Source organism: Physeter macrocephalus, chromosome 9 (genome assembly GCF_002837175.3).
Source record: "Physeter macrocephalus isolate SW-GA chromosome 9, ASM283717v5, whole genome shotgun sequence".
Taxonomy (NCBI): Eukaryota; Metazoa; Chordata; class Mammalia; order Artiodactyla; family Physeteridae; genus Physeter; species Physeter macrocephalus.
In genome coordinates, this window is record NC_041222.1 from 102,919,393 (window position 1) to 102,932,771 (window position 13,379).

The 13,379-nt window shown below is 42.4% G+C and overlaps 1 protein-coding gene across 1 annotated transcript in view; it reads right to left on the bottom strand.

Annotated features, from left to right (window-relative positions):
• Nucleotides 1-13,379, bottom strand: part of GALNTL6 (polypeptide N-acetylgalactosaminyltransferase like 6) — a 1,282,336-nt gene that overhangs the window by 75,406 nt on the left and 1,193,551 nt on the right. Inside the window, exon 8 of the mRNA XM_024130813.1 lies at nt 6,554-6,661. Within this exon, the coding sequence (XP_023986581.1) occupies nt 6,554-6,661 (108 nt within the window). The remainder of the gene's footprint in view (nt 1-6,553; nt 6,662-13,379) is intronic.

Sequence of the window (13,379 nt, forward strand, 5' to 3'; positions counted from 1 at the left end):
AGCAGAGGGAGGCCCGCGTACCACAAAAAAAAAAAAAAAAAAAAAAAAGGTATGGTATATATACACAATGGAATATTACTTAGCCATAAAAAGATGAAATTTTGCCCTTTGTCACATGGATGGACCTTAAAGTTACTATGCTAAGTGAAACAAGACAGACAAAGATAGACAAACACTGTGTGATTTTACTCATATGTGGAATGTACAAAACAGACATACAAAAAACAAAATAAATGAACAAGCCAAACCAAAGAAAAACAAACACGTAGACTCAGAGAACAGAGTAGTGGTTACAGAAGGGAAATGGGGGCAAAATGAGTAAAGGGGACCAACTGCATGGTGACCGATGGAAACTAAGTTTTTGGTGGTGAGCACTGTATGAATACAAAACTAGAAATATAATGCTGGACACACGAAACTTATATAATGTTATAAATCAATTTTACCTCAATAAAAAATAAATGTAAAAAGTTCCATCTAAATAAGGGATATTATATTTTAAAATATGGCCGGGAGGGGAGAGAGACACATGATAGCAGTAGGTGAATCATCTTTAGTTCTTGCCACGAGTACTGGACAGACTTATTGCCCTTTTGGTTACTCTGTAAGGAAGAATTTGAGATAGTTATTGTTTTCAGAGGAATTGCATCTGCACAGAAGTCCTAGCCATTCATGAAAGCTGTCTTTTGGGAAGAATTCATTATTTTCTGCTCTTTGGGGGAAAGCCCATGATAGGCCACCGTATCCGCAAACTCAAGGGCAGTTTCAAACGAAGCATCTGAATCCTGCAGCTTTCAGAGAAGCTGGACGAAGTGCTGGCTGCTGTTGGCGGCCAAGGTCGCGGTGCCCCAGCTCTATTTGCTGGGCAGCTTCATGAGAATCAACTGATTTCCAGTCATGAGGGGGGAAAGGTCACTCTGTGGGAGAGTCGATTTCCCATTCATCACCATACTTGATTGCCTTCTTGGCGATTTCATTTTCTGACATCAAACTAGTCCTTTTGGTTTTGTTCATGCTTTCCCTCAACTGATATATTTTTCTGAGATAAACAAGGGACATATCTGCATACGTCAGATATTATTTTCTGTTGCAGCTACTCCAGGCAGGGTAGCCGACACCATGGTGCACAGTGAGAATTACTCACTGATGGACTTGGGGTGGTCAGGCTTCGACCGGAAAGCCCTCCCCCCTCCCCCTCCTCCTTCTCCTCCTCCATTCCTTCTTCCACCCCCACCAACTCCGAGGGTCTGAGATGATCTGTGGGGTCAGCAGGGCTGGATGTCCCCAGGGATGTGACACTGGGAGAAAGGCATCTTGGGAAATACATTAGGAAGTCATTTCACAGCTGACAGAGGCAAAGCAACTCTTGTCCCTCAGACCTCAGATTGCACCTTTGTGCCCACGAAACACAATAACCGTAGGAAATCTTCAGAGGTCACCGTATTCTGCTAAGAAACCCTCAGTAAATATATAAAGTCAGAATATCTGTAATGTGCATGTGGATCACAGTGTAGCCTATAGGATCATTAAATATCATTTGTTGATATAGAACATATATCACTATGTATATGAAATTATGCTGTATGTTACTCAGGAGACCTGCTTTCTCTTCTGTTAAATCATAATGTCGACCATACCGTTATAATCTCCATACAAAAGTTTATAAGTAAACTAGGTAAGATACAGATCTCATTCCATAGTGCGTCTGATGGTTTTTACTTAACTCTTCTCACCCTCATGACGTTTTGATTGTCATACACAGATTGTGGGACCGCGTGGATTTACTGTCACAGCTGGCGCTGTTAGTTAGGAGAAGTTAAGATCTGTGCTTAACTTGTTCAGCATTTATACTTCCAGGGCCTAGCACAGTGCCTGGCATGGGATTTTTTTTTTTTTTTTTTTCAAAAATGAAAATTGATGACTAAAGAAAATCTGGTTTTTGTGGGCTCTCAGAATTCTGGACGGGAAGTCCATGCACGTCTCGCAGGTCTGGCTCTCCCCGAACCTGTGTGCAACGGTCGCTTATGACCCAGCTTATCTAAATCCAGCCTCAGCATCCGTCCCTTCCTCTCGTCCCTGTATCTGTACCTTTCTGTCTCAGATGTGGCGATGAAAACTTTGCAGTCACGTCTGACCTCTCTATTCTTGCACAGGGTGGCAAATCAATGAAAATCTCCCAGGAAGTTTTCTTTACAGATGCTTCTTGCATTCAAAATGTTACTTTCTTTAGTCTTTCTCTCCTTTAATATTTACCTGTTAGTTGATCTTTCCATTTTACCCCTTCTATTTTTTTTCTTTTTTTTTTGCGGTACGCGGGCCTCTCACTGCTGTGGCCTCTCCCGCTGCGGAGCACAGGCTCTGGACGCGCAGGCTCAGCGGCCACGGCTCACGGGCCCAGCCGCTCCACAGCATGTGGGATCTTCCCGGACCGGGACACGAACCCGTGTCCCCTGCATCGGCAGGCGGACTCTCAACCACTGCGCCACCAGGGAAGCCCCACCCCTTCTATTTTTACCCCGGCACTTCCTGTTTAAAACCCCCGAGCGCTTCCCTGCAGTCGGTAAGGGAAAGGTGTACACCTTGGTCCGCGTTCTGGCTCCAGCGCACCGGCCCGGTTTAACTGCGGCAGCCCAAACGCCATCCTTCGTCACCCTCTGTGCTCCTCATTCCTAGCTGGCCCTCTGCCCCTGCTGGGGCTCCCCCAGGACTCCCAGCCACTCCCGCGTGCTGCGAGCCTTGGACACAGTCGCAGCTCTGCTGCGGGACGTTTCCTCTCCATCCCCTTTAACGTGAGTTACGCTGTCAAGTGCTATAGGCCATCCTGCACAATCCATTATTATGGGGAGTTGACTTTGGCTTTATAGCTCTTATCCTGAAATGTGGACAGTGGTTGCCACGACACGCAAGATGAAATTTGAAAAAGAACAGTCATCGATCTTACATCAATGGCACAGCACAGAAGGATACAATCCCCCAGTTTGGGCATCCCTTACAGACTCAGGGTGAGGGTCGGGTCCTGCTTTGTCTCCTGTGCAGCCGAGCAAGCCTCCGGGACGCCACCCACAGTCTGCAGGGCTGCCCTGCTCTGCAAGGGCCCTCCTGGGGACACGCCCCGGCCACGTGTTCCGAGGGGACCACATCGTGCCGCATCAGCTGGTGTGTTTAGCCGTGGGGTGGCTATTCTGTGCCTCTGTTATGTCACCGGTCTCAGGCCCGATGGCGTGGTTGCCCCAAACACACTGGCATTCACAGGGAAGTCTGAGGTGCCCGAAATGGCTTCTGCAGAGCGCGTGGCTCACGACACAGCCTGTCGCGGTGAAGGGTCTCCTCGGAGGGTCTCCCCGCTCTGCCTTTTGGCTGTTCACGCCTCTGTGTAAAGGACAGTCAGTGTCATCCCAAGGAGGGGATGTCTGTCCCCTCAGCCCTGGGGACTTTCTTGTCCCCCTGCAGCACTAGGGGAGGGCAGCCCTTCCCTCAGGGACTGGCCGTTTGCTCCTGGTGAGAAGGTATCGCAGCTGTGCCCGGTGTACTGACATTGGACCCCGAGCTAACATGGTAAAACATTTGGTTTTACTCATGACACGTGGACACTCTGATTCCCTGATGAAGCTGAATGGTAGGGCACAATGCCCCAGGACTTTGCATTTTGTGGGAATTGACATAGGGAGGCTAATCTTTAATCTTGCCAAATAAGGGCATTAATAAAAATCTATCATCTCTTATTCTGTCATAAGAGGAAAAAAAAAGCCTAAAATTGCTGCATAAAAAGATGTTATTAAATGGAATAGATTTAGCTCTGTGATTCTCATTTTTCTCAGTTCACTGAGGCTGGGTGAAAAGTGGGCCAGGAACTGGTCCACCGGTCCTGAGTTTGGGAACCACGATTCTGTGAACCATGTACATCTAACTGAAGTATCCTTGAAGGTCCGCTTTCAGTTCAGCAGCTAGTGTACCCCATCCCCTCCTCTTCCCTCTGCCACACACATCTTTACAACACATTTGAACAGCTATCCATATTTGCTGTCTTGGATTGTCCTCTAATGGTTTCGTGTGTGGATATCTTGTCTCTTCCAGCCAGACTGTAACGCTAGGTAAATAGAAGGCACTGACTAGCTAATTATTTGAACTTATTTCTATGATACATGCTGGTTTGCAATTTAGAGGACTGCAGCCTCTTCACACGTGTGTGTGTGGTGTGTGTGTTGTGACACTCAGCTGGAGTCCTCTATTTACATAGGTACATAAAAGAAGGGTGCACATTTCTGAAGAATTAAATGAGCTTTGTGATAAGAAAATAAGCCTGTGGAGTTTTCTCCATCTTTCTCTCCGTTTCCTGCAAGGCCGGAAGGATGAACTCCCTATTGTGTGGCCTGGCCCTGCATTTGAGCATCTGTAAAGTCTCCTCATTTTTGATGATTCAGTGATAATGCAGGATGTAGCAGGTAGTTGAGATTCTCCTGCAAAATATCAGAATTGTTTTTCATTTTATTTAAGTGACAGCTGAGCCTCAATATTTATGACTTTCTGATTGCTCTAGCAGTTTAGAAAAAAAATAAAAAGGAGCCCTCAAGTAAAATTTAAGCGGAAAAGATTAAAATTCAGAATTATGGACTTTTTTCCATTTGAATAAATCCTCACTCTTTGCTGGAAATTTTATGTGCCAGCCCGTTTCCCTATAGTTGACAGTCTTTGAAGAAGGACTTAATTTCTTTCTTCGAAGTATATGAACAGAGTTATTTTTTGAAGGTCCGCACAACTCCCTCCCACCCCCCAGCTTCTAGACTCTACTTTTGGCTGCAAACCAAGCACACACACCACCCATCTTGCAAATAAAAGATTCAGTTTGGGAAACGAGCTTGGAGCGTATGAGTGAGTGAAATGGACAAACGACGGAACATCATTCTCTTTGGGATATTTTAAACTGCTACTACTTATGATATCCACACAGCTGATTTATGGTATGTGCTCAAAACTGTTCAGTCATTTCCCTTTTTGGGAGTTCATGCGTTTTCAGATTCAGATGTATTAAGTCTTATGCCTAAATTAAATCATATTTCCTTACCCCCAATGCAGCTCTTTAATCACTTTGTGATTTTGTGATTGGTTTCTTTTCTTCAAATAATATGTTTCTCTAACAACTTAATGGAGTGTGTTATTAATGTCTCATTAATCGTTTGAGGAGGGAGGAATAATGTGACTACCTCCCTTCAAGGTGTATGTAATGTAACTTCATTACGATTAACTCAAACTGCTGTAAGAGAGATTATGGTGTGCCTAAGAAAACGGACACATCATTGACAAATGATCTCCGAAAGGGAATAAGGCAGAATCCTCCTTCCCCAAAAAGGACTCACTATCAATGAGAAGTTTATTCTACTTCTTTAAAATGTTTACGTTTTAGTAAGACCTTAGACCTGTGGCATTTTCTTGTTTTAGTTTTTCCTGACTCATTAATTCTTTCAACACGTCTTGGTGAGTGACACCGACCCTTGTTCTAGGAGCCGGGAGAATAGTAGCAAATAATTCCGAGAAAAACTCTGCCTTTGTGGGATTGATACTGTCGTGAATCCTGATGAACTAGTTTATATTTTTTTAAAAGCTTGTTGTGTGAGCTTGCTGAACTTTATATAAAAGACTTGATTATATATTGCAGCCTTATTAGTAAAAGAACAGACATGAATCATTTGGGATTAGATTCTTAGGGGAACATGGTGCAGAGGGTGGTGGTGAAACACCCTTTTTCTAGACCTGGGGTCTGAGCGGTAGCAGGTACAGATTGTGGTGCCTGAAATTGACCGAGTGATGAAAAAACGGACGCGGGAAACGGGAATTGTCAGGATTGTTTCCAGAAGGTATCATGACCACGTTCTCCCAAACATTCTAAAAGGCAGAAGAGAAAAGCATCCTTGCATCTTGTCTAAGATAAAGGTTTTACTCAAAACAATATCTAAAAAAATAAAATCTTGGACTTGACCAGTTTTGGAATTTTGAGGATGGGGTAAAATTTTAGGCAGAGCTGGCCCTGGTTACCAATGAGAGGAAGGCAGAGTTTGGGAGACACCTCTCCCCATCCTGTTTACCCTGTTCTCCATCTGACTTATCGTGTTACACTTCTGTGAGGGGTCCATTCTGAAGACCTGGGATTAAACTCCAACTTTGCTATTTGTCACTCATGTACATGAAAGAGCCACCTTGCTAAGCCTCAGTTTTCTCATCTACAAAATAAAGATAAGAATATTAAGCTCCGAAAGTATAGATGAAGACTAAATATAATATGCAAATATAATAATATATAAATACAATGGATGTGCAAGTGCTTCGATACAATTAATAACAAGACTTAGCATCATAACTAATACTTCCTTAAGGAATGGAAATAAAACTCTGAGAAACACAGGAACCTCTACATTAAAAGCCTGCCAAATGGAATGGCCAAGCTGTGGATTTGTATGTTGATCAGACGGTGCCTTAGATTAAACCACATGTGAGGCTTCACATTTTGCACACGGAAAACCATATCAAACCCCACTTATTCTGATCCCTGGTTACTCACTCTTGCCAGACTGGTCCCAGATGGAACTTTATAAGGGACGTACTTCCTGTAGATATGACCAACTCTAGAACATGGAACGTCAAACATTTCTCCTCCACACATCCAAACCTAAAGAGGAGAAATTAAAAGTATAATAAAAGAGAACAGTACCTTTCATACCAAAAAACCCAAATTATTAGTAAGATTCATACAAAATCTTAAAATCTCTTAAAGTCTCTAAATCAATAATTTCTGTTTATTATCAATGGCTAACCAAGGAAAAAACAAACAAACTACATTTTAAAAAAACCTAGATTCATAGGAGTATAGAACCAAAAGATTAGTTCAGTAAATCTAATTTCCATAGATAACATGCTGACATATTTTTTATTCTAGTAGAATTTAAACACAACTATTGTAATAAACTGGCATTTAATGCTTAGACATCTTATTTATATAGATATTTGTTTTGACAATCTTGTGAAATCATGAGAAGAAATAACATTGGAATTTGTGTCAGTTAAAAAATTTAAAGTATAGAAATGGAATTTCTAAAATAGGTGAATGAATTAAGCCACATAGGTATATCCATAATTTATCTAGATACTGAAACTTTCAGTAGAGCTCACCTTATGAATCAGAGTTGCATTCTAATTTCTCCCCACTCCCAATCTTTTCTTAGGTACAGAAAATAATTGGTTAGTGATGTGGACTCAAGAGATGTTAAACTCAGGGTATCTGTTAAGATGCTGTACTTATATGTAGTAACAAAAATTAATTGATTATATTTTACCATGACTGCCCACTCAAACCATTAATCCTGGTTTTATACAACAGGCTGCTTACTGTAAACGGACTAATTATCGAAACATAAATGCAGGCTTCATATATGCTAGATTTTTAGCTATTTTCATTGCAAGAAAATGATTTAAAAAAAGAGTTAGATACTGTAATGGTTAGTTTTATGTGTCAAAGGCTGCACCAGAGCGTCCAGATAGCTGGTCAAACATTACTCTGGATGTTTCCATGAGGGTGTTTTTTGGATGAGATTAACATTTAAATTGGTGGATTTTGAGTAAAGCAGTTTCTCTCCATGATGTGGGTGGACTTATCCAATCAGTTAAAGGCCCTTGGAGGACAAAGACTGACCTGCCTCAAGCAACAAGGAATTCTGCCAGCAGACTGCGTGCCGTTGAACTTGAAAGGCAGCTCTTCCCTACGTCTTCAGCCGGCTGGTCTACCTTGCAGATTTTAGATTTACCAAGCCTCCTCAATCCCATGAGCCAATTCCCTTAAATAAATCTCTCTCCATATATGTACCCTGTTGGTTCTGTTTCTCTGGAGAACCCTGACTGATGCAGATACACAGCTTCTTTTAAAGTGAAATATTGGAAGAGAGAAAGAGAAATGTTTATGTCTTAACTTACATTTGCTTCCATCTTCTTTCACTAAGAGGAATGGCACCCTAAGTAAGACTGGTGAACAAACAGTGATGAATGGAATCCCAAGGGGATGGCAAACGGATTATGAAAACAATACTCAGTTGCTCTAACTCCTGAGAGTTCAGGACTACTCATGGTATCAATTTCAACTTGGCTTTAGATCAAGTCATCACAACTATGCATAGATCATGTAAAGCTGGGAGGGGCAGAGAACATTCTAAACTACAGTACAGACATCTGGAAAGATCCCGAGAGGCTGGAGCTATATAAGATTAAACATAAAAAGGGTAAATATAAGGACCTGTGCCCAGACCTGCAAAAATCAACTCTTCCAGAGCAGGAGAAGGTAGAAAAAGACTGAGTAGCACAAAACACATCACCAGCAAAATATGGAGAGTTTAGGGATTAAAGGTCTTGATCTATCTACCTGAAGTCGTATGCTAATTTCTGAGAAAATGCTTTATATTCCCTTGTAAAGAGAATTACCAACATCGGGAAGGGATGCAAACTGTGTCTTAGAAAAAAACAATTGGAAGAATGGAGATTCGCAGTCTTGATAAGATAAAATTCAGAGAAGTGCTTTTCGAATATCTGAAGAACCTAACATTTGGTAGTGGTGTTCGTAGAACCCCAAGGAGCTAGGACTAGGATTAATAGGACAGAGCTATGAAGAGACAGATTGCAACCCAGTGGAAGGAGGAAATTTGTAATAGGCAGCTTGGTTAAAGATGAAATGGGCTTCGTGTATGGCTAGGTGTGTTGAAATCCACAGTCGAAGACATTTTGTAGACAAGCATATAACTCTGGTGGACAGTTGATCTAGCTGATATTTTAGGTAATTCTAATAATTCTAATAATAAGAGTTAGCATTTATGAAAGCTTACTGTGCTCTTTTTCATTTAATGCCCACAACTCAATGACAGACTTTACTATTTCCCCAGTTATATAGGTGGGAACATGGCAGCCTACAGGCTAACTTGCCCAAAGCTGCAGAATTGGCCACATCCAGAACAGAGATATGCGTCCTAGTGGTCTAACTCCAGTGGCCACCTACTAAGTCAATAGTTTATCTACAGAGTCAGCAAACTTTGTCATAAAGGGCCAGATAGTAAATACTCCAGGCTTTGTGGGTTATATGGTCTTGCCACTATGAAACTTTGCTAAGAAGAGACATGACTGTATTTCAGTAAAACTTTGTTGACATAGATAGGCAGTGGGTCGTAGTTCGCTGGTCCCTGTTCTATAAGATACACAATCCTTTCAAACACTGAATTTCAGGGATTCTAAGATAATACATATGGGAGGTTGCATTTTCCCAACTTAGACACCACAATATCTCCCATTGCACATGCCCCTCTACAATGTGACCTCGGTACCCCCCACTGAGATGTGGGACTATGTCCCCTGTCCTTGAATTTGGGTGTGCTTGTGAATTCTTAGACCTGTAGAGGACAGCAGAAGTGACTGAGGTCATGAAAGGCATAGCTTCTGCCTGTCCACTGGGGCACTTGTATTTGCAAATTTGAGCTGCCATGTAAGAACTCTGACACCTTGAGGAGACCTCACTGTGGAAAGTTTGGGCCACATGAAAGGTCGCGTGTAGGCGCTCGGGTCGACAGCCTCAGCTGTTTTCACCAACACCCAACATCAACTGCTGGGCATGTAGATGAAGATTCCTCTAAATGATTTCAGCCCCTAGCTGTGACCCCACATACCATGCAGCAGAAATGAGCTCTTTCCTTTGTACTTTTTCTGTATTTGGGACCCATAGAATCCATGAATTTGATACAGTGCTTGTTTTATGCTGTAGATTTTGGGGTGCTTCGTCAGGCAGTAATAACCGGACTACATACTTCCAAATCCATGGTGGAGGTGAACTCTAACACGTGATAAAAATTTACAGGTCACCCACAGATTTTATCTCATCCTATTGTGGGAGATACAGTGCAGGACGTACAAGTTTCCATGCTCACTTCTTCCTGGGCTCGCTGCCAGGCTATAATCCCCAGCTCCTTGGTATTCAGAAGGGGCTGTATGCTTATTTCTTGCCAGTGAAATGTGGACAGAAGTGACGTGCATCACCTCTGGGCTCAAGTCAGTAAACGGGGACTTCCTTTCTCCCCTTCATGATTCTCTTTTCTCTCAGAGCCTGATGAATTGCAGAAGATCCAGAGGAGGCCTCTGAACCCCTGGGAGGTGGTGGAGTCACTAGGCAGATGGGGCCTGAGTGTCTGGAAACCAGGGTGGAGCAGAGCACACAGCTTCCTTCTCTCCCAGGGCTGAAGTGTAGCAGCTGCATGACTGATGCTAAGTTACCAAGATTTGGGGATTATTACAGCAGTTGGTCCACTCTAAGAACTCTGTTTTGTTTGGTTCTATTTTCAGTCTCTTCTGACGTTTTAAATCAAATACAGTGAATTTTTTAAGTACAATTTTAATTTTATCAAAAACTTTATTGAAAAATGGACTCAGACAGCTTGAATATTTGTGAGATTATTTCCTTTTATTAATTGTGCATTTTATTTTATTTTTTTTAATTTATAAATTTATTTATTTTTGTCTGCGTTGGGTCTTCGTTGCTGTGCACGAGGTTTTTCTAGTTGCGGCGCACGGGGGCTACTCTTGGTTGAGGTGCGTGGCCTTCTCATGGCAGTGGCTTCTCTTGTTGTGGAGCATGGCCTCTAGGTGCACGGGCTTCAGTAGTTGTGGTTCGCGGGCTCAGTAGTTGTGGCACGCGGGCTCAGTAATTGTGTCGCACGGGCTTAGTTGCTCTGAGACATGTGGGATCTTCCCGGACCAGGGCTCGAACCCGTGTCCCCTGCATTGGCAGGCGGATTCCCAACCGCTGCACCACCAGGGAAGTCCCAGTTGTGCATTTTAAAGAGAGACAATTTGAAAGTAATTAGACAATTGATACAGGGGTGGGAAACCGGAGGGCAGAGAATGTTCAGGAGTCCTGTGTGTAATCAAATGTAAGAAGTAGGCAAGTGTCAAGGCAGAGAAGCCTCCCTACCATCCGCAGCTGGGAGAGAGTGATTGGTCAGCCCAGGCGTTTACTTTTCATGAAAAGGGGACCGCATTTGTCTCATCATTTGGTGGTGGCCAATCCCTCTTGCGGGACAAGGGGATGGTGACAAAGGACAGCCATAATAGTTAAATAAATCCTCGTTGCCTTCCTTTCCAAGGTAGGGCAAAAAAATAACCAAACAGACACACAGAAATGAAATTCTAATTCTCTTTGGAGGGTCACTGTAATACAGTTTTTAAAGATCTTTCTATGGGTGTGTAACAAATTACCAGAACTTGGTGGCTTCAAACATCACACATTTATTTGTGATCTCCCGTTTCTGTGGGTCAGAGATCATGTGGGCTCCCTGCGGTCCCCCGCCTGGCGTCTCACGAGGCTGAAATCCAGGTGGTGGCTGGACTGAGCGCTCATCTGGAGCCTTCGGGGAAGAACCTGCCTTCAGGCTCATTTAGTTCCTGACAGCTGTAGGACCAGGGCCCGTTTCCTTGCTGGGGATGCCCAGGGCTGCTCCCAGACCCATTCTCAGTTCCTTTTTCCAGGAACTCTCCATCTTAGCCAAGGCTAACCGCCCTTACATAGAACCCTTCTCAGGCTTTAAATCTCCCTGACTTGTGTTCCCTGCTGGGCAAAACTCCCTGCTTTACAGGGGCTCCTATGTTGTAAAGCAGCTACACTCCAATAAAAATTAAAAAAAAAAAAAAAAAAAAAAAAAAAAAGAGCATGGTCTAGCTTGGCTGGGAAAAAAAAAAAAGACCTTACTGAGTTGTGAGAATTAACTGAGCAAAATAGATTTAAAGGCAGTAGTACAGTTTCTGTAAGAGTACTCACTCAATAAATATTAATTCTCAGTTCCTTTTTCCAGGAACTCTCCATCTTAGCCAAGGCTAACCGCCCTTACATAGAACCCTTCTCAGGCTTTAAATCTCCCTGACTTGTGTTCCCTGCTGGGCAAAACTCCCTGCTTTACAGGGGCTCCTATGTTGTAAAGCAGCTACACTCCAATAAAAATTAAAAAAAAAAAAAAAAAAAAAAAAAAAAAAAAGAGCATGGTCTAGCTTGGCTGGGAAAAAAAAAAAGACCTTACTGAGTTGTGAGAATTAACTGAGCAAAATAGATTTAAAGGCAGTAGTACAGTTTCTGTAAGAGTACTCACTCAATAAATATTAATTTATTGAGTCTCAATCAATCAATCAATAAAGGGGCCCCTGTGATTAGTTTAGGCCCACCAGGGTCATCGTCCTAGCTTAGCGTGAACTGACTAGAAATTACATTTGCCATGACTTTTTTGCCCTGGAATATAACTTAAGTGTAGGAGGAAACCAGGGAAGAGGGGCAGCTTAGAATTCTGCCCACCGCCATCGCCAATGAAGCAAATGTTACGCCTTCTATCAGTAACCTATTCTGAATTCTTAAAATTCTCCCCCTCAGAAAATTTCTTTATAGCTAAGTCCAATTCAGAAAATGTCTGTCCAGATTTTTAAAGAAATGCTAACATCAGTGTTAAAAAGGAAGCCTAGAATTTATTTTTTTTCTCCATATTGCCACTGTGATCACTTAAAAACATGAATCTGAGTCTATCATGCTAACATTTAAAATCCTTCGGTGCTTTTCTATTGCTGCCAGGGTAGCGTTACAACTCCTGCATAAAGATTCCGAAGCCTTGCATTATCTCGTCTTTGCTTAATTGTCCCTCAATCACTCTCTCCTTTCTTCCCCTCCCCTTCCTCCCCCATCTGGTCTATTTTTGATTCTCTAGAAAGGACCAAGTTCCCCTCCTCAGGGCTTGCTGCTGTAAATTTTTCTCTCTAAAGAAATTCTCCCCTTCATCTTTCCCACCCCTTGACTGTTGTTTCCTATTTATTTTCCAGATTTCGCCTAGATTTGTTAGGACTCCTGTTTTATACTCTCTTTTCATCCCGTACTTCTCTTTTCAGGTAATTCATGAATCAAGTCGACAAACAGGGTAGTGAGCACTTACTGTATGCCAGGCATCATTCACTGTTGGACATTCAAAGTTCTGAACGCATGGAACTTTCTTTCAGGTAGAGACAGTGCTTATGACAACTGGAATCAAGTGACTTATATGCATGTGCGTAATGATTCGCTTCATGTTTAGATAATAAATACTTGTTGAGTATGATCATCTCATTCAATTACGCTTATACTCCTACTTATGTAGGGGCCCTAAGACCTTCTCCATTTAGTCCTGCTTCTTATGACCTCAGGGCCAACTTGCTTTCACCATAAACACACCAACTCAATTGTCTCTACTTTCAGAGTTTTTTTTTTTTTTAACATCTTTATTGGAGTATAATTGCTTTACAATGGTGTGTTAGTTTCTGCTGTATAAAAAAGTGAATCAGCTATACATATACAT